At 38.3% G+C, this 24,847-nt stretch overlaps 2 protein-coding genes across 4 annotated transcripts; both read right to left on the reverse strand.

Annotated features, from left to right (window-relative positions):
• Window positions 1-24: 24 nt before the first annotated feature.
• Window positions 25-3,869, reverse strand: LOC131794702 (tetratricopeptide repeat protein 28-like). Its single transcript, XM_059112241.2, has one exon. It carries the CDS (start codon window positions 3,867-3,869, stop codon window positions 147-149), a length of 3,723 nt encoding a protein of 1,240 aa, XP_058968224.2. The 3' UTR covers window positions 25-146.
• Window positions 3,870-5,823: 1,954 nt separating this feature from the next.
• On the reverse strand, window positions 5,824-24,643 carry LOC131794680 (long-chain-fatty-acid--CoA ligase ACSBG2). 3 transcript variants are annotated; one of them, XM_059112214.2, is made up of 20 exons: window positions 24,479-24,643; window positions 24,037-24,162; window positions 18,383-18,762; window positions 16,936-17,024; window positions 15,501-15,621; window positions 15,122-15,205; window positions 14,880-14,981; window positions 14,474-14,521; window positions 13,794-13,895; window positions 13,056-13,124; window positions 12,428-12,486; window positions 12,100-12,222; window positions 11,555-11,606; window positions 10,829-11,074; window positions 10,172-10,288; window positions 9,714-9,747; window positions 9,253-9,392; window positions 8,449-8,640; window positions 7,912-7,966; window positions 5,824-7,517 (listed from the first exon to the last, which is right to left on the reverse strand). In XM_059112214.2, exons 2-20 carry the CDS (start codon window positions 24,125-24,127, stop codon window positions 7,438-7,440), a joined length of 2,184 nt encoding a protein of 727 aa, XP_058968197.2. In that variant the 5' UTR covers window positions 24,128-24,162; window positions 24,479-24,643; the 3' UTR covers window positions 5,824-7,437. The 3 variants fall into 3 exon arrangements, with proteins under 3 accessions (XP_058968197.2, XP_058968196.2, XP_058968195.2); XM_059112213.2 differs by lacking the exon at window positions 24,479-24,643 and adding an exon at window positions 24,282-24,438; XM_059112212.2 differs by lacking the exons at window positions 24,037-24,162; window positions 24,479-24,643 and having other exon boundaries at window positions 18,383-19,050.
• Between the last annotated feature and the right edge of the window lie 204 nt (window positions 24,644-24,847).

Consider the following 24,847-nt stretch of genomic DNA (forward strand, 5'->3'; position numbering starts at 1 on the left):
TTAGGCTTACTTGAAACAAATTGGTTAGCTAATTGTGCGACACGAGCAAAATGCTACCGCCTTACTTACGCTAAACCTCTTAACCTCGCATGATTGCTAAATGTTGAAGCATTTCGGAAAAGTCTCAGGAGAATCTTTAAGAAATCTTAGACTTTTCCCCCGAAAATTACTCTAAAATCAAAAGTCACATCATCTCCAATCAGCATAAAGGGTGCCCACTGGCTCACAAGGGAAAACCCATTACGTCTCATCCACTTCATAGCATGGTGAAGAGATTCACTAGCACTTTCACCACGTGCAAGGTGTGCGTAGAAGCACTTCATCAACTGCTCTGTTGCACTGTCTTCCAGGGCCCATAGTGCCACCAACACTGAACGTGCACCGGATCCTAAAAACGCTCGAGCAATGCCAACCACTCCCTCAGTTCTGATCTGTCCTTGTGCACTGTGACAACAACTCAGAACGACAAGTTTTGCTCGCAGCTTAACTTGAGATATGTCAGTCATTGATAAAACAAACTCTTCATCTCTTGGAGTATGGTGAATGGGACGGAGAGGTGCAAGTGCAATTTCTCCTCTGTCTACGTTACCATGTGCTGCTAGATGTATCAAACTCACGGATTTGATCCTCTGAAGAACGGCCCTCTTGGTTGCTTGTTGTCCTATCAAAGGCTCGATGTTCAGCAGTCGCCCAATCATCTCTGCTTCCCTTCGTGCACAAGGCAACGGTGGTATTACTTTGCGGCGACCCTTATAAATGACTTCACCAACTTCAGGATCACCAACAATCAATGCACCGGTTTGACTGTGGTAATCATCTGGACTGTCCTGAATGAGTTTAAGAGTCGTCAACGATGGTACGAAGCGAATCCTAAACATCTCGGATAAAAATTTCCCATTCTTTGCCTGTAAAGCTGCAAATGGCACCCGATACAACTGACGATCTGGAACGATGATGACGTTGGGCTCTTCAAGGAAGTCAGCAATAGGAGCAATGATCATGTCATAATACAAACGTAGCTTTGGGTCAGGTTCCTGGTCTTCGTCCTCCTCTATAGGTCGAAAAGAAGCGAAATTACCTCCCTCAGTTGACAAATCTTTCGTTTGATTCTCATACGAATAGCGATCTTGATGACTTCCTTGGGACAAAACGCCAAACTGTCGAAAGCTTTCAGCAAAAAACTCATCCCACGTTCTCAATAATCCGCCCTGCATTACATCACTGAATTCTCTTTCGTGGATTTTGAAGACACCGTTTCTCTTCAAAATCCACAGAACCAAATTTCGAGGTGTATACGAGATGTAGAGGCAAGTACTTTTCCTCTGTTTGTCCATGACATTTTCAATGCCGGTCCAGGATTGGAAATCAGTGGACACTTGGTTTGCTAATGAGTACTGGGCTGACAGTGTGTCGGTTAAGGCCCGGGATCTTCCGAGCTCTAGAACGCAGAGTGCCTGATTATAGTCTTCAGCCAAACGAAACATTTCACTGAGAATCCAGTACGGGAAAACACACTGTTGTGCAAAACATATCTTAAATTGATCGCTGTCCCCAACAGCACCACGCAATTCCTCGCAATTCTGAATGTTCGTAAAAAGACGTGCAAATGCATCTAAAACAGCTCCTTCCAAAATTGAAACGTTTGTAAGTCTGCAAAGAATCAAGAACTCTTTTTTGCCGTCACGGATCTCTCTGCTGATGGCAAGTGCCCTCTCAAGATATTCTTTAGCTTTGACGTTTTGACTGAGGGAAATGCATAAACTTCCCAGGTGTTCATAATCTCTTGCCAATCCTTTCTTGTCCCCGAATTCTTCACTGATTGACATAGCCTTCTCGAAGTATTCTTTGGCCGTTTGGTGGTCGCCAATAACGCGATGAATGCGTCCAATCATACTGTAAGATCCTGCTTCTCCCTGTCTGTAACTAAGTAGTTTTGAAGTTGAAAGCGCTTTTTGAAAATTTTCGTCAGCCTTCTTGTATTTTCCAAGACTGAAAAACACATTTCCGACATTTATGTACGACGTGACCTCCGCTCTTTTGTCTCCAATTTCTCTTCTTATCCCCACGTCTTTTTCGAAATAATGTTGTGCCTCGACATATTCTCCAAGAGAGAGAAACAAAGCGCCGAGGTTCCCATAGCAAGAAGCTTCACCTCCTCTATTACCCATTTCTTTATGGATTGTTAGTGCTTTCTCGTAGTAATCCTTCGCTTTTACATATTCACCCAAATGTTTAAATACAGTTCCTAGGTTTCCTTTACATAATGCCTCTTCTTTCCTTGCGCCTATTTCTTGGGCGATTGCAAGTGCTTTTTCGTAGTGATCCTTTGCCTTGAAATACTCACCTTGGAATTGGAGCAAAGTTCCACTGTTCAAGTGAAACGAGGCTTCACCTCTTCTGTTCCCGAGTTTTCGTATGATTGCCACAGCTTTTTCGTAATAATCTTTTGCCTTGCTATAATCACCCAGAATTTGATACACAGTTCCTAAACCATCGTAAGATGTAGCCTCACCATTGATGTCACCAATTTCTTGTTGGATTCTAATCGCTTTTTCGTAATAATCTCTAGCCTTTGCATAGTTACCATAACGTTGAAACAAATTGCCTTGATTTCCATAACATGCTTCCTCTCCTTTTTTGTGTCCAATTTCTTGTTCTATGAAAAGTGCTTTCTGGTAATAATCTTGTGCCTTACGATATTTGCCAAGATGCTGGAACACATTTCCTAGATTTCCATAACATTTCGCTTCAACCAATTTGTCACCAGTTTTTACTACGATTTCAATCGCCCTTTCAAAATAACCCCTAGCCTCGGTATATTCACCTAAAACGAGAAAGACAGTTCCTAGGTTGCAATAAGATGATGCCTCTCCGTCCTTGTTACCAATCTCATGCCTGATTTTCAGGCATTTTTCGTGATAATTCTTTGCCTCTAGATATTGACCAAGACGCTGTAAAACTATTCCAATGTTTCCGTGACATATAGCTTCTCCCATTCTTTCACCAGCTTCTTGATACATCATAAGAGCCTTAACAAAATATTCCTTAGCTCTGGCATACTCGCTAAGAGATAGAAAAACAATGCCCAGGTTCAGATAAGTCGGAGCTTTACCTTTTTGATCACCAATTTCTTGCTTAATTGCGAGTGACTTTTCGTGATGCTCTTTTGCCTTGTTATATTCACCAATTCTCTCCAACACTGTCCCTAGGTTTCCATGAGAACTCGCTTCTAGATCCCTGTCGCCTGATTCTTTTGTGATAGAAATTGCTTTTTCGAGATACTCTTTCGCCTTTATGTATTTACCAAGAGACTGAAACATGGCCCCAAGGTTGGAGTAATTTCTGGCTTGTCCAGTTTTGTCACCCACTTGTATTCTGACCTTCAGAGCATTCTCGAACGATTCCGTCGCTTTGACGGTTTTACCAAGAGAATCACAGACAATCCCCAGTTTCTCGTAGCAAAAGGCTTCTTCGCTACTGTTGCCTATTTCCTTATTGATTTCTGCTGCCTTTTGAAAGAGTTCCTCTGCATCAACTAGTTTCCCATGGTTTTCACAGAGAACGGCTAGTGTTAGGAGTAGGTTACATTCTAAAGATTTCTCGTCATAGCTATGAAGGGTGTGAAGAAGCCTCTTTCCATATTCTATAGCACTCGAGTCCTCAGAGATTAAACAATAGATATCGAACATGGTCAGATGCAGAACTTTGGACCATATGAGGATTCTGTGTATGATTCCTCTGTTGTGTTTGCAAACCAAGCATTTCTTACAAAATCCAATGATCTGTAGAACTCGACAGGTTTTGAGAAAGAAACTGGCGACAACGAGGCCAATCAAGACGGACTGTATAACCTCACCTGTCTCGTTCATGTCACAAGCTTCTACAGGAATAAAAATATGAGAATATTGGGGTAAGGATCCATTGCTGTTTACATCGTCTTCCCCTCAGTCTGTTCGGTTCGTCATTCAATAAATCCTGCAATCTGACTATTTTAAACCTGCAATCTGACTATTTTAAACCTGCAATCTGACTATTTAAACTACGCAAGTTGGCATTTAATTTACCTCTTTTGGCTCTCTCCCTCTCAGCTTATCATAACAAATAATTCATGCTTTTTGAAGACGTTGATAGGGAGCAATGGCTAACTTGTAAACTTCTCTTTCACAAGCTCATGTAACAGAATACACCCTGGTGCGTTTCTCTCCTGGGTATATCATTTCGTTTCGAAACCTTTTAAGGTTTTTAGGACTTTGGAGCGTTTGACGAAGTTTGAGGATGGTGACTAATGCACTGAAACCGAAATCTGCGGGATGAACTTCACAATAGTTTGATTTTTGCTTTTCGACAAGCAAAATTGTTGTTTAATAGTATGCATGAAAACGGCACAGGATAGTAGACAACAAAAACATTAACACAAAAATACAAAATTGGTGGAAAGAATATTGACCAAAAACGAACGAGGAAGGTCGGAAATGGAGAGGCCTGGCACAGACTCAAGACGACAATCGTAAAAACTTAAAATTTCTTGGAGAACCACAACCTACCTCGTAGCTTTTGCAAAGTAACTGAAGTAACGATTACTTTTTGACTATTTTTCTTACACCTCCTTCGAAAAAAATTGTATCTACCCTAAAACATCTTATAGAACTTGTAAGTAGACCACTGATCATGAACGCTCATTTGGCGTGACCATAACTTCATGTCGTAATTTGCAATTTTCCCAGTCTGTGTAATGTTTTTCTCCAGTAGCAAACGTTTATATGGTTATATTAGACCTCTCGATCACATTAAAACTACAAGCGTTAAAATAGCCAAATGTTGAAAAATTAATTCAAAATTAAAAGGTGGTTATCACCTAAGCTGCCGCAACTGAGTCAGTTGTATGATCGAAATCCGGAACGAGCCTACTTCTTCACGCTGAAAAAAATTTTGTTAATTAAGGGAACCAAAGGATGACTTCCATTCTAAACTATGCAAAGCTAAGAACAGCACTCGGAAGCAAAATTTAAAAAAATAACAACGACAACAAAAGTTATACCCACCGCTTGGTATTTTAGGAACTGGAAATCAGTAAATGTCTTATCTTTGCTAAAATATCCTGGAAACAAAGCTTTTGTGGTAGTAGGGCTGAAAATTCACCAAGAGCAACAAGTAATTCTTAATCACTGTGAAAGCGTTCTTCAATTTCAGAGAGATTTTGCCTTCCACTGTCGAAAAATAAAGAATGGATGATGGGAGTTATCACCAACCTTTCTTAAAAAGGACCTTTTGGTTTCGGAAGAAATTTAATCGATGAAAAAAAAATTATTTATATAGGAAAAGTGGATAAGATAAGGTAAGATAAGATTTCAGTAATCACTTTCGCCCCATTCCCACGCGAGGCTCCCGGTCCGCTCAGGAACGGAAAGGCTTCCTATCCTTACTTCCTTTTCACTGCTGAGAATTGTTTCAATCACTCGAAAACGGAATTGTTCTAAACGGCTGAGTCATTTATCATACAGCACGCACTTAAACGCGCACTTTCCTTGAAAAAATTACGACACTGATTACTCGAAAGAGAGCCATACGCAAAGAAGTGGGCACGGGCCAGAAAAAGCTGTACAGCCCGGCGTACGGCCCACCAAGATGTGAGACAGAAACAATCAGAAAAGAAAGAGAGAAAGCAGCGGCAATGTTAAAAATCATATTGGCGCTCCGTTGCCTTAATACGATAAAATGGCGTAATGAATGGTGGAATGATGAATTCATGTTATTCTGTGAAGGTCGACATAGGCCCACGGTCGCTGGATCGAGGATTGACAACAGTCGTTCAAACGACAGAGCAACATCTGGATAGTGATTTTAATAGAAATCGAATTTTTCGCAAGGACCCTGTTTGTTTCACACTTATATGACTTACTACTCAATATTTCGACTAAGCTTAGATAGATACATGTGATTACATAAACAATATAATTTCAGTAGTTCGCGACTACTGCACAAACCTAATATCAATTGAAACTAGACGGAGTAAGGATGCCTAATAATTGCAGGATTCCTACTGAGCTGTTTTCCGCCCAACAAACAGATGAAAAACAGTCTCCCTTTAAAAAACTACCTGTTCTTCGTTTTGCAAGACGCCAAAGCGCATTACATGTTTCTCTTCCCGAAATTACTAAACATCCTTGCTTAGTTGTTAGTCAGTAGGATTTTTGTGAACCAAGATATTTATACGTTATCTTACAGAAGAGATATTTCATATGAGCTCAAAAGAAAAGTAACTTCATGGTAAATTCTTATGCAGTAACGAGAAGTAACTGTCTTTAGGTTCTCAGATTTAGAATTTCCTGCAATAGTTTAGCAAACAATACAGTTCCCCTAATAATACAGATCTCTATAGGTTTTATCTATTAGGAATACAGATCTTTTAACCTTTAACTCCCTTGATTTGACTCGCAATTCTCCCTTCCGACTTTCATACATTCCCTAGTGAATTAGGCGGAGAATTTGGTATTATACCAAACTATACCCTGTGAGTGATAATTTTGTGTACTCTTGTCGACTTTGCTTGATAATGTACGAAGTTTGTAAGGGTAAATTACATTTGAATCATATCTGGGAGCTATAAGGTGAGGGAAAGTTTCTTTCACGCTTAAACTAACCAAATCTATTTCGTCAAACGCAAAGGCAGAAACTGCCGCCTTGCGATAAACGTAAAACTGAAAACCCTCTCTAGCCGTCGTTATTTTTACAGGAGGAGGCTTCTACTTGACCTCACTGGAAGAAATTCTCTTCCTTGCATCTTACGAAGGTTAGCTTTGAGGCACATTGAGACTTACACGTACGTGAAATTATACACAAAATTGTTGTTTTCCTATAAATCTACCAACATAGCTAATCACCGAACAGTTGCCGCAATAAATACAAAAATTAGGGCAATTAACAGCGACAATGTTACATTTATAAACAATTCTCAAAGAGCCTTGACATAACCTGCTCCCTGGGTGTGACGGCGGGGTAGGGCCGGAGGGGGGGTGGTGGTGGTGGTGAGAGGAGGGTAGAGAGGGGGGAAGACCCCCCTTTTCTCTACACTCGAGCTGAATTTTAGCGCAAATCCAATGTGCTGATCATAATTCAATCCCCTGACTAGATTAAAATGTAAGCATTAAATTACTGTGCGTCATGTTTCTTTATATATAATTAATCTCCATCAAGTTATTCGTATCCCCTTTGATGATTTAAACTTTTCTACGCCGTTATGATTGCCTCTCCTTTAATAAGGATAATGATCACTTGTTCTCCCTCAATATACAAACAAACACGTTTACCAAAGTTCAAAACTAGCATGAAAAAAGGGGTCGACAATATATTACGTCGAAATCGTACACAGCTACCAATGTATTCCGTTATATCATTTATCTATACTAGATTCATGTGTCTTGTTTTACTGGTTTGATCTTATGCTTCTTCGTAGAAACCGTCGATCTCATCTTTGAACATTTTGTTCACAATTGGCCGCCTCAGCTTCAGAGTGGGACCTAGAATAAAGTACAAATATAACATAAGGGTCAACAAATCAATATCAACTATATCTCGTATGATATTACAGCGTCCCTTTCAATGCCATTTTTTCTCGTTACGTTAGCGAGCGAATCTCAAAGTTTGCCGATCAGAGTTCCTGGAGCGATCAGGATCCAAATTCTCCATTTAATCTTAATATACTGTAAAACAGACGAGTACTGAGAATTACGAAAATTATGGACGAGGGACTATCGCCTGCATGAAACACAAAATTTACAGGAGTGGCCAACAAAGGAAGGCATGGTCATCATATGGGAGAGTTGACTCTCAGACCTTTGGAGTGAAAGAACAAGGACGGAGCTAAATTGAGAAAAGAGTAAACCATTCCTAATTATTCAAACAAATTCTTACCCAACTCTCCCCCTGGAAGGGAAAAGTCTTTTTCCAAGATGCGCCACTTCTGCACCTGCAAGAGACAGTATATTTTAAGAATTATCGGATAGGACGTGTTTACACAAACGCAAGAGGACTTGCAACATCAAGCCTAAAATGAACAATTTTAAGGAAGTGATTGCAAACGAATATACTTTTAGTCGTGCTTTTTAACTGTCAAAATGAAAGACAACCCCAGTTAAACCCTTTAGACCCTAACATCAGAATGCATATTCTCCATACTGTTCTCCATATAAATCCTAAGGTGCTGACGAAGAGAATTTCAGAGAGCTTCTTTAGTTGGAGTTCACTTTGCCTATTTTCATGCACTTTAAGTTTAATTCAGGGTTAAATTGTTGGGAGAAATTAGATGCTAGTCACTCTTAGGAATTAAAGGGTTCAATACAATAGATGATTACAGATTAACTGTAGTACACTGTTCTATGCACCGCCATCTTTTCGAAATCAAATATATATTCAAAAACTCTCATGGAAACTCTGTTTTTCGTTCCATACCTTTTGAGCTCTGGACGTGGACTTGGCATTAGCTCGATCAATTCCCTCTTGGATGGCTTTCATTACTTTCTCGTCTTTGGTCGACAGAATTTCGGAAACAGTTTTTGCTTGACTGCCGATGGACTTACAGTAATCGAGGGCAACATCGGTGAGATTGTCAGAAGGTTCGGCAGTTTCTACGTCAACAACAACCTAATAGCAAAATGCCAAAATGCATGAGAAAGTCAACTACTACATTTATATCAACGTTAAACACTGATGATGGCTAATACTGAATCTACAAGCTATCCTGTCTAACTAAATTGGGTCACTCAAATGACATTTGGAGTAATGTAGTAGTTGCTCTCAGTTTTTCAGTCTTCCTTATGCAAAGGGTTTTTCGGTCCCCTTCTTTTCCACTTCACTTCTCTATTGCAATAGTGATTCAGTTTTCAAGCCGCTTTACTATTCGTAATATTCTTTGTAATTCGGGATTGCATTGGTCTTGCTTTACTTTGCCCGGTGATTGGTCAAGAAAACTGGCACGCCTCGAACCAATCGCAACTTGATGACCAGCGTTCTCCCACCCCTTGAGCAGTTTGCTTGTGTCTATTATGACTTTTCACTGGCGCCGTAGGATCTTTCCTCTGCTCTATTGGTCACTGTCGTTAACTTGGCTTTTTGTTTTGTAACAAGCAATCGACAAGAGCTCTAAACGTTAGCATCATTAATTTCCATTTGCTGTGGATGTATACCATTAATGATTTTCATGGCACTCGGAAGGTGAGTGCCACTATATTATCCAATCAAAATCAACCTCTTTACCTTGAGCGTTAATAAGCAAGAGAGAAACTTCCTTTTGTCTCCAATAACCATGACGTTGCTGATCAGAGGAACCTCCTCCTTGATAGCATCCTCGATTGGGACTGGTGGGATATTTTCACCGCCAGCCGTGATAATCAGCTCTGTGGGAAACAAAATGAGGAACAAATTTTTTTAGACAATGGAACCTCCGCTGGCGTGCAGCACAGGCATTATTTTCCCATTTTTCACTGGGGAGGAGAAGAAGCGTGAAACGCAAAGCGCGAGCAAGAGGTGCATGATGTAATGTATTTACTACTAATAATAAAAATAGTGATAATGACAAGTGTAATAATAATAATAATAATAATAACAAAAATAAAAATAATGATAATAGTGATGATAATAATAATAATAATAATAATAATAATAATAATAATAATGAGGACTCATTAAAATTCAGCCCAGAAGGAAGTATAAATTACCTTTGATTCGTCCAGTAATGTACAGTTGCCCAGCCTAAATTGAAATAAAGAGAGGGTCGACATCAGAAAACAAAGGTGTGGGAAAAGATCGCAGAAATAACAAAAAGAGGTCCTTTATCTTCCTCCCATCCCCTCTCTCTCTCCCCACCGCCTCCCCCTTTAAAATGATGGAAGGTGAACTTTCGTTTAGTTAAAAGTATTCTGTTCGGGCGACAAAGGGCATGGACCACAGTTTGCCTTACCATCAAGTTTCACTACGTTCATAATTCATCTAACAGCTGAGTCCATTTACGACTATCAGTTACCAAAGTGTGATAATGCAAAAAATGAGACTTCACGATCGGCAGTTTCAAGACAAATACCCACTTCCTTTACGTAATATTACTCCCTATTAACCTTGAGTGCATAACGTTCCAACTTAGACACAATTGTTTCTCGAGTTAATGAAGAAAATCCACCTTGTCAAGTTTTCCGATATCTCCTGAGTGAAGCCATCCTTCTTCATCCATGGTTTCGTGAGTCTTCTCTTCGTTCTTCAGGTATCCCATGAAAACATGACGTCCCCTGAGGCACACCTGACGATGAAAACAGGAAGACGTAAGGGAAGAAACATTCATATCATGAAACTTGCTGAAAAAATTGTTTTTCGTTATTGGAAATAAAATTTCTTGTGAAATTTAGCCTGCAACACATAAACTAGAAGATTTCATTTGCCGCGACCTCAAACGGTAATGGCATAAATTTTCAACTAGCTCATCATATAATTGGCCCGACTATATAAGCAGTAATCAAAATTATAACAAAATTCTCGAACGTGATTGGTTATCACCGGCCCGATTGGCACTAACAGGACAGAGTACGTGTCATGCCTGTAATTGGACAGTGAGAGGAACAGATAAAACCTCATGCCTGAGCAAGTGGACAGAACGCGTCAAGTGCGCCCGCTGTTGTCTCGCAATTCGCCGAGTTAACTGTCGTTTTTGTCATGAAAACGTATAACCGATTCCTAGTTTCTTTGTCAAATTTTGTCATAGTTTTGATTAATTGGTAAAAGGCGTGTGAGAGCGTTGGTGTCGCTTACTCAAGACTGTTTAGCCTATAGTATTTAAGCGCACCTCGCCGTTTCCTTCCTCGTCTTTATTGTGGATTTTAACCTCCACTCCTTCAAAAGCCACACCACAGCTTCCAGCCTTGACATAGCCTGGGATAGATATGGTTGCGGGACCAGTACTCTCGCTCATTCCGTACAGCTCGAACAGAGGAATGTTAATACTCTGAAAGTAACGAATGGTTTCCAAAGTAACAGGAGCGGCACCGACTACACACAGTCTGCACCTGTCTAGTCCCAGGGCTAGGCGGATCTGATTAACGAAGAAAAAAAAATGAGAGATTGGAGGATCCCTTTCACTTCCATGAGTGAACAATGAGATTTTTTTCCCTTAAAATATTGATAAGTTGAAAGCATAAGAGTGATGAGAAGAAAGAGAAAAATCAATCATTTCAACAGGCTAAAATCATAACAAACGTTTGGCACTCAACGAGGACAATTAATTATTTGTGAGTGAAAAACGAGCTGCATCTTTAAGACAAACTTAATCTAATTTTTCTTGTTTTGTTTTTTTTTTTGAAGATGTTAACGTAAATCTTGTCCCTCCTTTGTCGTCCTCGTTCATCTGTTTTTTCTTTCATCTCCTTTAATGTATTTCTTCCCTACAAGTAGATGTCTTGTATCATTTCCACATCTTCAGTTATGATAGGATACGACAAATTAAGTCGGCGCTATACAAACTGGGCTCAACAAAAAGTGGCAAAGTTTTTAAAGTGGCAATCATGTGAAGTACCTTTTTCAGTACCAGGCTATTGGCTAGAGTCCAACCAAATGGAACTGAATGACTGAAAAGAAAAAAAAAAGCAAAAGTTCATTTACTATTTGAAATAAAACAACCCTGCAGTCTGACAACACTGCCAATACTTGACTGACTAGTAAGATAACTTCTGTAATTTCCTGTGCCCCAAAAAACAATCAGAGGCTTTTATTTGATTTCCTTTTGTGACAATTTTGACTGTGTGGCCACTTCATGAAATTTGTTTTTCTTTGGTGGTAGTTTTCCTTATGGGTTTCAAGTTATATTGAATTTACATAAATATCAATGTTACATGCACACACAGCAAGTATTGCAATTCATATCCCTACAACAGAAATTAATGTAAAGGAGAAAATTGTCAATCTTTTAAATCACTTAATGTATAATACTTTGTGACAACCAAAGGGAAACCCTCCTTAAAATATCTTTGTGGTAAATACATGTATATTATTATGAGTGAGCCCAAGCATACATGTTGTCAAAGTTTCGATATCAAGGTCATACATAAAATGTGTATATACCCATTTTCAAGGTTTATGTTTCCTTGCAAAGCTACACCCTTGGCCCAATTAGCCACCTTCCTCTTCAAACCTGTCACTGTTTGTCCAATTTCTTTCATTTTTTCCATGATCTTTTCATACACTCTGTAGGAGAAAATATTTAGGCCACTTTTATCTTCATGTATCATACCTTATCACCCACAAAAAGATTTTCAGCCATATCAAACTGGTCAATAGTATTTCAAGAATTCAATTTAGGGACTACTAAGCTGTGCCTCACACTGGTCTATCAAAAAGCGAATCTTTACTGACACTACTTCATGTTATTTGATTTAATTATCTGACTAACCTTGGGACTCCAAATATCAAAGTTGGCCTGACTTCTCGTAAGGTCTGTGAGAGTGTACCCTGCAGAATTGCATATTCAAAATCATTATTACAATGCAAAAAGGCACATATCAATATTAACTAGTGAACAGCACAGAAGATTCAAGTTCCTGTAAATCAGGTTTGCTAAAATGCAATCACATCAATCAGACTGTTACTCTCCACTTTCTCTCATAATGTAGCATTAAACATCAAGCTTGCTTTGTCAAACAATGGATTTTCAGTTGAAACCACAAATTCCTTAACTCTATTGTTGACAGTGAGACAAGAAGCTAGTCACCTATCAAAACATTTTTTCATAATTGAAGTTTCCAGCCCAATTTCCTACTGCTAAAGAGAGACACTCTCAAGCGAAGGAACATATTGCATGTCTTTGACATGATAAATAAATGTTACACAGTCTGGAGACTGAAGAAGATATAGTAAGATTCTTGCCAACACAAACTAATTAACATTCAGAGAACAAAGTGCAAGCAACAATTAACTGCCTCACTCAGTAATGAATATATACTTGGGACAATTCCACATTGTATTGACAATTTTATGTTGTATTTTCTTTCCTAACACCATACTGTAAAATTAACATTTACCTTCAGTGCATCTGGCTGTGCAAACCACACAGTAGCAACAGAATAAAGAGGCATGAAAATATCCAACATCTGAAAATATTAATTATAAATATTTTTTATCTTATAAGATATTATTATTTTACGAGGTTGTTGACCTGTTGAATTTCACATTTATTGGAACAACTGACAGACACTTTTAACTGCCACTGTTTTAAGTACAGTCTGGGGGTTTGAACCGAGAATTGACTGTTCTTTAATAGAGAGTCTTCCTGTAATAAACCCTGTTAAAACATGATAATAATCCTGCAACCCTTTTTCATCTATTGTTCAATCTAATCAACATGTAGTTTGTTCAGGTGGGTGAGAGAAGTCCTGGGAAGGACTGTTGACAGTGGTAATGACTGACATTTTAATAATCTTTGCAGAGGTCATTGCCAAAGTCAAGTGAAGAGTTGTTCGTCAGTCAAGTTGTTCTTAAGGCCTGGTTCATGGCTGATTGGTCAGTCTTTCAGTGATGTAATTGGCTGATTGGTCAGTTTTGCAGTGATGTAATTAGCTGCAAGACTCAAGTGGGACAAGCTGGTGATGATTTAGATTCCCACAAAACTTAGGTCATAGTGGTTGAATTGTTTTTCATGTAAATTTTCTGAGTAAGTCCTTTGAATAGTGCAGGTGGCTGTTGACATTTGCCATAGGGAGTCTATTCTACATTTGTAAATTAGTGTTCAATCCAAGTTCATTAATTCGGCCATAAAATACCTGTGCAGCAATGTGACTGAGTGGAAGGTAACTGATCACTTGTTCTATGTCCTTCTCTCCAATACCCACAAACTTTGAAGCTGCCTCTCCTGTCCAAGTTAACTGAGAGAAAATATTGAACAAAGTCAAGCTGCATGTAGTGGAGCCACAATAGATCATATCACACAGGAAAGATACCCTAAACCTTGGAGTACTTTCAGATCAGTTAACCCCACTTTTATCCTGTCATTACACTGTATTTCAACATCACAACCACATCAAACTAGTTTGCCATTCTTACAGCCCTTCAACTTACTGTCTGGGGAAACTAAACCATGCTTTGCTATGCTAACAACACAGAAACAACCTTACAAAGTACAGAACTTTATGTCTTCCATTTTTCTCTTCTTTCTTCTTTCTCTCTTTTTTTTCCCTATTTTATCTATTTGATATAGGAGACTCACAATAGCGCCATTAACTTTGCCAATGACTCATATTCTGTAACTTCATTGTTCAACACATTACCTTTTAGCATACCATCAAATAAACAGGACAGCCAAATCCTTCTAAAAGAAACCATCTCGTAACCCCAGAAAATTTTCCCCTTAATTTTAAACTGATGTACATCATGAGAAAAATGAAAGCCTTTTCCTAATACAGGAACACAATGTTCAAAATTAAGTTCCAAAACAGTTACTTACATTATCATGTGACAGCATGACACCTTTGGGATTTCCAGTAGTTCCAGACTGTACAAGTAGTAACAGAAATGCATTACATGATACCAGCCACAGATAAATAACTCAGGAGAGTGTAAAGAAAGATGTTATTTCTGATGCATGGCTTTACACACCAAAAAAGGTACAAGTTCCTATGAAGGTTCAAATTTCAGACTGTTGAATTCAAGTGATCAGTGCTTCAGTTCTGAACTACTGAGGACTTGAGGACACACTACAGGTTCATACAAAGAAAATCTTGTCTTGTTTTTCTCTTTGTAGCCAAAACAGGACAACAGTTCCTAAAAGAACCTGCCGTCTTATTTACCAGCTAAACAGTTTGCAAGACATTTGAGAGTCAAGAAAAAGTAAGTAAAAAATCAAAACTTACAGTATACACAAGTGTGCAGCATTTGTTTGCCACCAACTCATCCATTCTTTCTTGAAGGGTTTCATCCGAAACACTTTTCCCAACTTCCATGAATTCCTTCCACTAGAAATTTAAAAGAAAAGTGCAAATAAATCACACCATTTCAAATAAAATAAGGAACTAACAACCATATGTCATCTAATAATCTAAGCCTTAATGAACTATACATTTAAATCAGAATTACCAAAACACATTTTACTCACTGTGTACACATTAGATGGCTTGTCCCCTTCTATCTCACCAATGTACTGAACCACAGCCTTCAGATGGGGAAGTTTGTCCCAGATCTAATTTGGGCAAAGAAGATAATAAATTACTGGAATACTTAATGCACATTTCAAATAGCTAGAGGAGATGAGCTTCAGAAGGATACAGAAAATGTTATATATTTATTTGTTTTTTTTCCCCTTCATTCTTTCTTTTTGTTACTTATGTAAAAGAGGCACACCTTTTTGGTGAAAAGAGATATATATATAATATCATATATGTGACTGTATAGCTTAACATACCATAAAACCATCAGCTACCAGCATGTATGTCCATCATTTTAAATGTGAACCAGTTACATAGTAATTTACACACCTGAAGTATCTTATGCAGCTGATGTTTATTCTCAACAACTATGACATTAGCCTCACAATTTTCAGCAACATAATGGCATGCTTGAGGAGAATTTGTGGCATAAATCCCAACAGCTAGACCTCTGTGAAATCAAAAATACAGTTTATAAAGGCACACTTTGAAATGATATGGGCATAATAAACCCTTGTCAGAGTATTCAAAGACATTCCCACGAGTGAATGCACAAATGATGGGGGAGGGAGGTTCAAGGAGATGAGAGACAAATAAATAAATATAAGTAAATAAAGCTGAAGAATAACATCAACCCTTTCACTCCCAAGATATGATTGTTAATTCTTCCCTCAAGCTGTTTTACTTTCCTTGTGAATTAATTAAGAAATTATGGTGCTAGATCAAGACAAAAACTTTTAAATGATAAGGTTGCGTATTCTCTGTACCCATTTACTGAAGAACTTGCGGACATTATAGGGAGACATGACATGTTAATCACTTCTTGGAGTTAAAGGGTTAACAACTGGACTGGCTGAAGGATTATCTATAAACTGTAATATTCAGAAAATCGCAGGGAAGATTGATGGATCAAGTGAATTGGCTAACAACTCATTGGTAGTCAGTATGACTACAAGACAGGCAGTAGGTACATGTAAATGTAAGAAATATTCAAGAATCCATATCTCCTGCACAATTATTTGAGGTCTCCATAAAGCTCAAAATAAATAGAGTCCTCATCAAGTTTGAACCCTTTGATCCATAAGAGTGACTATCATCTAACTTCTCCTTACAATAGCCTCCCCACATCACACATTAAGGTCACAAGAAAAGAAGAAATGATCATGAACTAAAGGAGTTCTTGATGGTTAAACAAATTCTCCTCGTCAACACCTTAGTAAATGTTTGTAAATGAAGAATATGCATACTGGTGTTAGGGCATCAAGGGTTAAAGACTTTGAAAACATTTATTATTTTACTCAGAAAATTTATTCAAGAATATTTTTTGCGAGGACAGCACTCAAACAATGTATTTATAGGTGACTTTTCTTTTCTATTGCCAAGCATACACTTAGGTTACTTGTAGATAATAATGCTATGAAAAATTTATAATGCTAGACACATATTTTTCACTTTCCAGCCATTTCCATGACACCCACTTCATGTTGGTAATCTTTCAAGGCATTTTGATAACCTGTCTAGACAATGTTTTGAGAAGGTACAGCTGTTGTGTTGAATGTTTTGATAGAGATGGAAAATGAAAAATGTTATTATTGGTATATTGCTACAAATTGCAACTCAGGGCTTTCTTTTCATTTCACATTTCACCCACAACAACATATCTGAAGTTTAACCCTTAAACTCCCAAAAGTGACCAAAACAGAATTTCTCCTTACAACAACAATTTACCATATCAAGAAGACAAGGAGAGTCATTACACTCTTACCCTGCAAAAATGGCCCCCAAATCTGAGATGAGCCACTCCGGAGAGTTAAATCCAATGATCCCAACTCCATGAAAACGCTCCAAACCAAGCTATTGGTAAATGAATTGAAAATAAATTTTAAGAAGTACAGAACATCAAACCTGGAATTTTGCCTATCATGGTCAAGGGAGTTACATGACATGTCTCAAAAACTAGGCATAACATCCCTAACCATGGCACAGATCAATCATCAGCAGAGTTCTCCTTTTCAAACACTTGATATTCAATTACTTACAGTGTTGTGTCATAACATAGTTAAAGAAGTATAAAAAAAAATAACAAACTAGTGTTACCATCCATTTCATCTTTCAAACCTATGTCTGTTACACCATACTTTCCTCATAACCTTATGCTTAAATCATTGCATACAGCTCTTTGCAGAAAACAATGTTAAAAATGGAAATACATAAATAAGTTGCTAAGTTAATCTGGTTGCTTTAACCAAATCTACAAGAACATTGTAGCAGATACCTTCTTATGATAATATCCGTAGTTTAATGGTAAAGATGAGGGGTAACTCAAAGATATGATGAATGTTTACGACTACTTATCAAAATGACAATGACAATGCTAATTTCAACTCACATACTAGTTTAGTTCAGTACTGTGGCTCAAAGCAGACAAATCACTCGCCGTGATTAACCTTGTCAAAGAACCTGCGTTTGCAGGCAGTCTAGACAATATTTTTCACATGTAATTTAAACCACTTTTCAATATTTTATGATCGCAACAAACCAGTGATGTGAAAGGTTTCGATTTCTTCCTTTATTTTGCTAGGTCTTTGTCATCTTTGCACCACCAAACAAAGTCCAATTTCAATATGTTGAATAACTGTTTTAAATGATCACCAAATGAGCTAAACTTGTAAATTTTACACTCCTCAACAGGCCAATACAGATCTAATACATGCAAATACAAGATTAGAGGAAACAAATTCCTCAAGAACATAAACACATCGACATAAAATCAAATTAACAGTTCAGAAGATTAAACTCTTGCTGCATTGCACGGTTTCTCAATAAACACGAAGCTTTCTAAACAAAACATAATTTCACAAAAAATATTCCTTCAAGGTGCAAACAAAACAATATTCTCAGATTAATTAAATTCTCCTACTTGAGGTAAACAATTCCCAAGAAACTTAGCTAGCCAGAACTACGTAAGAAATAAAACTATAATCTCTGTACTTTTATGCCACGATTATTCCGATCAAATATGACAAACACCTTTGCCAATCATATGGAAAAAAGATAAATAAAATCAATCTTCTCAAGAACAATGGCGTTGCTGTTCGACAATACAACTTTCAGTCTTAGGTGCTTTTAAGTTTCGTACAACAATAACACTTTTCGAAAGACGGTTATTATGTTATAAATTCAACAGCAATAAAGGGAAGCATTTCACGAACCTTTATGAATGACTTAGCCGCAGCTCGTATAGATTCGTAATACTCAGCGTAGGTCCATTTCAGCCATTCGCCGTTTCGCTTGACTGCAAGGGCTGTCCTGGTCGGGGCATGACGCACAGCTCGTTCGACACACTGAACGACGGTAAGTGGGGTACAACTTCTGCTTCCAGTCGATCCCATTAACAGCTTCACAGCACCTTCTGCTTGTACCGTCCACGTCGACTCGGCAGGAGCGAGTTTCACAATTTCCTCATTCCCAACCGGGCTCTTTGAGTCGCCATTTTCATGACCGTTCATGTTTCCCTCGATTCCGTTGCTGTTTTGCTGGACTTCCTTGCCAGAACTGCCACTTACTTCTCCGTTGGCTGCTATTTCTTCGCCTGTGTAATGCACAGAACCGTTAACGATACGAACGTCTTTCGTTTTCGATTCGTTCAAGTCCAAAACTATATCGCTTGGCTGGGCGACCTTGATGCCGTTTTCGTCGGCACTTTGGGCATTATTTGACTCAGCCATGAGATCAATTTAAAGAAGGCAGAAATATGACCCAAACTGCTCTGTGAAACACGACCAAACCAGCTGAAAATAGTACAAATTTCACCGAAGAGAACCTCGTGTAACCTTTCTACGCCACGCAATGATATTTACTCCGGCGCGTGTATGACGTAATGAGAAGATAGAAATTGATCGCAAACTTTATTTACCTCCCACAAACAAGCTAAAAATTTAAAACTTCCCCTAGGAATCTTCACGAAAAAAGGAAATTAGCTAAGCTGGCTGTCAAGGTGACTAAAAAAAATATTCAAATGCTGGGAAATGCAAGTATATTTTTTGAAATTCTATTCAGGGGCGTAAAGGAGGCGTGCAGGAGATGTGTAGAAGCAAACCAATCAAATTCAATGTGCGTAGTTCACACCTGCCAGAGATCTGATATCACAGTGCGTGGGAAAAAAACATGATACCATAAATAGCGAAGGAACAAAATAACACGGCATCGCGATTTCTATGATAATCTCTTTTATAAACTACAAAAATATCAAAGAAGGCAAGAAAGCCTTTGTTCAAATTGTTGGTTCTGGTTGTAATAAAAAATTACGCAGGCTATGTACCTGTGCCTGGATTTTGATCGGTTCACATTTTATGTCAGAGTTCTATTGACAATAATCACGCACTTGTCATGGTGGATGTGAAGAAAGCAGTCTGAAGTCTAAAGTCTGAGCCATCTGAACGCGGTCATATTGTAAAAAATAGCCATTACTAAAGCTTTTCGTCGTTAGCCAAAAATGTTTGAAACTCAAAGAGTATTAACACATAAATCTACTTACTTAAAATTCTTTGTAATGCAGAAAAGCGAGCGATTTTTGACTTAGTATTCCTTGTCAAAACAAATTACATCGACAAACGAATCAGAGCAAAGCTTTGCACGCATTGAGAGATGTACTCTGCAAATTGATAAACCGAGGAAATTTCGAGATTCATGTTAGCTCCCCCAGGGAGGACCGGGGATACCACAGAGGGAAAAATTGCGCCTACAGCCGGAAAACGGAAGTTGTAAGCGAAAACTACTTAAACAGCGCATACGGTGCGGTAGAATGAATTGATATTTATTAAGTTTGTTTGTTTGTTTGTTATTCTTTCCGTAGTTCTTTCATTTGTTTGTTTGCTTGTTGGAGGGTGGGCTGGGAATTTCTTGTTTTAACGTACACTGTAAATGTACGTTTCTAAAGAAACATGGAAAATCCTGCGAACAAGAGTTATCCAGGTTACGATGACTCGACCCATGACCTCAGCCGCCGAGTAAAAATCATACGATTGAAATCTTTGAGAAATGAAATACCTAGGTAAAGAAATTTTCAGATGATTTTATTTATTTTTCGAATGGTGACCTGGGTTACGATCGTTGCAGGAGGAAGAACAAGGAGTGTTACTGTCAAGGATTACTCAACACTCACTAACTGAGGAAACGACTCGTGTAGTGCATGGAACATGATGTTCAAAGGCCACGCCCACTGCACGAGGTCCAGATGTAGTGGCCAGATGAAAGCTGAGTGTGGTTTTTTTCTAGATTGTTTCCTGCCATCAAGGGATGTGCCAAGAAGCCTTCTTTAGTGCCTCAACTTAGTTTAAAAAAATCAAAATATCAGTACCGAAAAGAATCGAGGACAAGTTTTGTCTGATGGCTGCGGGGCGCGGTGTTGAAAAGGCCATCAGCTTTAGTGTTTGGTGGTTGTGACCAACAGTCGATTACTATTAAAACAAGGCAAAAGGCTTTTTGCCGCGTGAGGCTCAACTGATCCGCAATTTCTTTTGATAGAAATGAAGTTCTAAAGACCCCGTACAGCTCAGATAAGGTAGTTCCTCCGCAAAATATAGCCGCGGGCAAATTCTCTAGTTGTGAGCTGTATACAGTCATGCTATCTATCGGATTTAATAACAAGAGACATGTGAAACGTCGAATGATCAACTCATGGTACGAAAATGGTGCTTCATATTTTCTGGATGACATCAGTCACCGAATAACAGCTATACACGAGAGAAAATAATATATGATCTTGCTTATAAACGGTTGAAATCTGTGAGAATTGAAATACCAAGAATATGAATTTTCAGGTTACCATTCGAAAAATAAATAAATCGTACCCAGAAAAAGAAAAAAGTAAGAAACAAGAAGTTAATGCGGTCCTCTGCGAATAATCTCTTATTTTCATCAAATTTTCTTGGATTTTTTGGATTTTCTTTGTCATTAAGATTGTTCTTTTATTTATCTACTGCCTTGGGAAAGACAAAATGTTGTCAGACAAACAGAAAATAGTGACAAAAATTATGCGGTAAGAGTCAAACACACCTTGTTTAATTTTAAGCTATCACAGTTAGGCTGAGGTTACGATTAACGAGTTATTTAACCGATGGATAGATATTCATTTACCTAATGAGACAAAACAGCCGTTAATAAAGGAAACAGAGAGACCGCAAATGATTCAAAGTCTGCTCACGGTGGCGGAACTAAATAACTTATCCTGGGTCGATTGAGATTTGACTGTATTTTTACTTCCCAAGAGCTGTCGTAAATATTCCCATACAAACTCTTATATTTTCGTCATGACTGTTATTTCGCAATATGATAATCTCACAGCTGGAGCTTGGGCTGCCTGTTCCCCTTTTCAGCTGGACAACGCTACAGAAAATCAAAAATAAAACGAAAACGCGCCAAATCTAAGGTTTTCGAGGAGTGATTTACTGCACCAAAGCTTATCTTGGTTTCTGTGGCATACTTTAGGAGTATTGGATAGGACTGAAAAGGATCCCAGTCCATCGGAGGTAATCCACCCTCAACTCCCTCCCCAATAAAAAGTGAGACCTATACATAACTTGAGGCGCATTAGCTATCTGTTCGGATCGAGAAAAGCACGAAATATTCACCTACAGTTTGCTGCTATCATCTGCCTTCTAGCCAGCAGGCCCCGGTTGTTCGAAGGGCGAATGACGCTACCCTATGATAAAATCTCCACTCAATGGTTTGTCAACACTTATCTGCTGAATAGCGATTGATCCGTTGGAAAGTGTTCGCTGCGCTTTGAACAACAAGACCTAGGTGATCTAAGATCGGTGGGTTACCTTGATTCTGAATCAATTCTGCATACGATAAGCTCCCTGGATATTAATAGCCGAGACTCGATCAGAAATAAATCGTCGTCGAGCGAAGTCAAGACCTTGAAAGGGAGACATACGAACACAACTTAAGACTTCAGGGCGTATAATTACTTTTCATCAATCCTACTTTTTGGACAATCATCCACCTTTTCTCTTGCAAGCGACCAAGAGAATTTAAACTGTTCATATTATCTCGAAGAGACCCAGTCAACAATTTCGTTTCCTACTTCCGTTTGAGCCATAAATATACCTGGAAAGTCTAAGGGAAGTCATTACTTGACTGCGTTAGCTAATATCTACTTAATGAAGAGAGAAAATTTTAAGCACCGGATTTTTTTCTCAGAAGTGAGTGAATGACTGTTCTATCAATTACTTTCTTTTGCCGTTATTACTTCAGTAGCTAAAAAAATCAGTAAATGTTGAATACGTTTTTCTTATAATGTGGTTTGTTGGTCATGGAACACGTCCAATTCAGATCGCGTAGGTATCATTCCAGCCACTTGCGCTAACTTGACAATAAATTATTTGGAAACACATTTTTTCATAAAAAAAGGGAAAAAAGTTGACGCTGAATGCATGCAAAAGATAGCTTTGGCTCGGTAATTGTAATGAGTGTGTCAGTTCTGTACTGTAAGTATTCATATCGAATAGCCTCAACCTAACCACAGGTTTAATGGAAGAAATTACGTTAAAATTGCAAAAACAAGTTTTAAAACATGTAGGTATCGTATCAGCCAATTGTGAAAATATTGTAGTATAGATATTAATTGTAGGTGTGATATTGTAGCCTACTACACTGAAGGTAACATTGATATCGCACGCGATGTTATTTCAGTTCTTCGATAAGAAAAATAAAGAAGATGAGAGTGATCATTACTGCTATGAGTACTGCTTAAGCAGTAGCAAAAGTTAAGCCTGAAAAAATTCAGGCATGTACGGGAGTTGAACCCCTGAACTGAGCGATACCGGTGCAGTGTTCTTCCAACTGAGCTAACCAGCCAACTGGGAGCTAGTCAACGCTTTGGTTCGTAACAAATGACTCGTGAAGTGATAAATGAACGACTGTCAAAATATGAATATCAATAATGATAATCATAAGATAATGATAATTATTGTTATTTTATGATGGCAGTTATAATAATAATCATGATAATAATCATGATGATAACAGAAGTAATAGGAGAGATAAAAAAAGTTGCTCGCGCGTGGTAGAGGTGTAAAAGTCTTGTTGTTCGTGTCGCTAATTCCACAGTTTGATCCGTGTTCGGCATTCAATCCTAAAATTTGACAATTAAATAGAAGCTCCGCCACGAAAATGAAGCGAAAAAACCATATTTTTTTAGTTTCTTCCAACAAATTAAGACAAATGTACGCGATTTTTATGTGAAAATCCACCAGTTACGCGGGCGAACACGCAGGGCGATTGCGTGTTCGTGGGGAACACGCGGAGGACAAGACGTGCGTGCGTGAATGACAAAATAGAGCTATGCAAATATCTTTACAAGTAATAAAGCAAAGATACGTGTAACCTTTATAAGCAAATACTGATCAAATGCTGGAGAAGGTCAAACTGAATTTCGATCGCTGCAGGTCAGTGAATGGGTGGTTGAGAGATGAATGATAAACAATAGAGAGACGAGGCACTATGTTCGTGAGATTCACTCAAGTTTGTCAAATCGACAAAGTATCAAACACGCAAATGGAAAATATTTAAATAAATAATCAGTCATCGATCATGTAGTGAATTCTAAGGTTATGGTTTACTGATTTGTTGTCACCTCAAACTGTGGCGCCGTCAGAACAGCCCCGCAATAGCCGTCAGTATCTATGGATTCTAATAAGTTGCAACAAATATTTGACTGTCTACTGCACAATCGTGCATTTGCGTAAGTCGTTTTAATTTGGCCAGAAAAGCTACAATGGGAAATCAAAAGTCAGAATACTTTTTGATTTATTACTATCCCCGCGTCATTAAGAAGGAGTTTCGAATGCATGAAACTTACCTCCGTTGCGTAATTTCTCTAGTTCTCCTGTTACATCACTACCCTCGCCGTTCAGCGCTGTGTTTACGACATCGCTGCCATTCGAAGCCATAGTCTTAACTCTCGAGGTTTGCTCTCTAAATGTTCCTATAATTCAACAAAGGCTACTCTGAGCTATGTAATTACAAATGAAGTGGTTAGCTGACGACAGAATTTAAATGTGAACTTTATAAAATGTTGAATGTTTCCGAATTCCGTAATCTTACCCTCGAGGTGGCTTATATCGAGTTCACGTGTGTCATGAAAGCAAAGTTCTTGAACCGTGGATAAAAACGTATGAATGCATACGAGTCAGTTGAATTTAGACACAAAAGTTGATTGGTGCTAATTACACACACCGCTTCATTGGCGAGCGACTGAAAGGACAAATTTCCATTTTGTTATTGAAAATATCAATACGTACCTCAGTTATCGCCACATACACTTTGATCTCTATGACTTAGTCGAGTTATATTTCACTCTTTGGCAGCAGATTTAGTTATTTATAAAGAAAACAATTCAAGGTATGTCTCTAATATTGCCAGTTACACAATTGGCAATATGGCTTGGGTTCAACAAGCTTCTTTGCGTCATTTCTTTACTAATTCTGAATGGGTTTACTACACCTCTCATTGTTTATGGTGTTAAAGATGTTGGACAAGAACAATAAGTTTTATATACGTTGCAAGCAAAGGCATGCAGAAAAAACACAGTAATCCGCACTCAATAAAAAAACGTCTTAAGAAAATAGTCGTATTTTCAAGTTTCTAGTATAAATTGAAGGAGCTCCCGA

Source organism: Pocillopora verrucosa, chromosome 4 (genome assembly GCF_036669915.1).
Source record: "Pocillopora verrucosa isolate sample1 chromosome 4, ASM3666991v2, whole genome shotgun sequence".
Classification (NCBI taxonomy): Eukaryota; Metazoa; Cnidaria; class Anthozoa; order Scleractinia; family Pocilloporidae; genus Pocillopora; species Pocillopora verrucosa.

Coding starts and splice junctions, on each gene's coding strand:
- LOC131794702 (XM_059112241.2), bottom strand. CDS start 3,869: ATGAACGAGACAGGTGAGGTTATACAGTCCGTCTTGATTGGCCTCGTT.
- LOC131794680 (XM_059112212.2), bottom strand. CDS start 18,898: ATGGCTGAGTCAAATAATGCCCAAAGTGCCGACGAAAACGGCATCAAG. Junction 15,206..15,500: donor AGCTGCATAAGATACTTCAG/GTGTGTAAATTA, acceptor TGCCCAAATTAG/ATCTGGGACAAACTTCCCCA. Junction 11,607..12,099: donor AACATAAACCTTGAAAATGG/GTATATACACAT, acceptor TTTTCTTTTCAG/TCATTCAGTTCCATTTGGTT.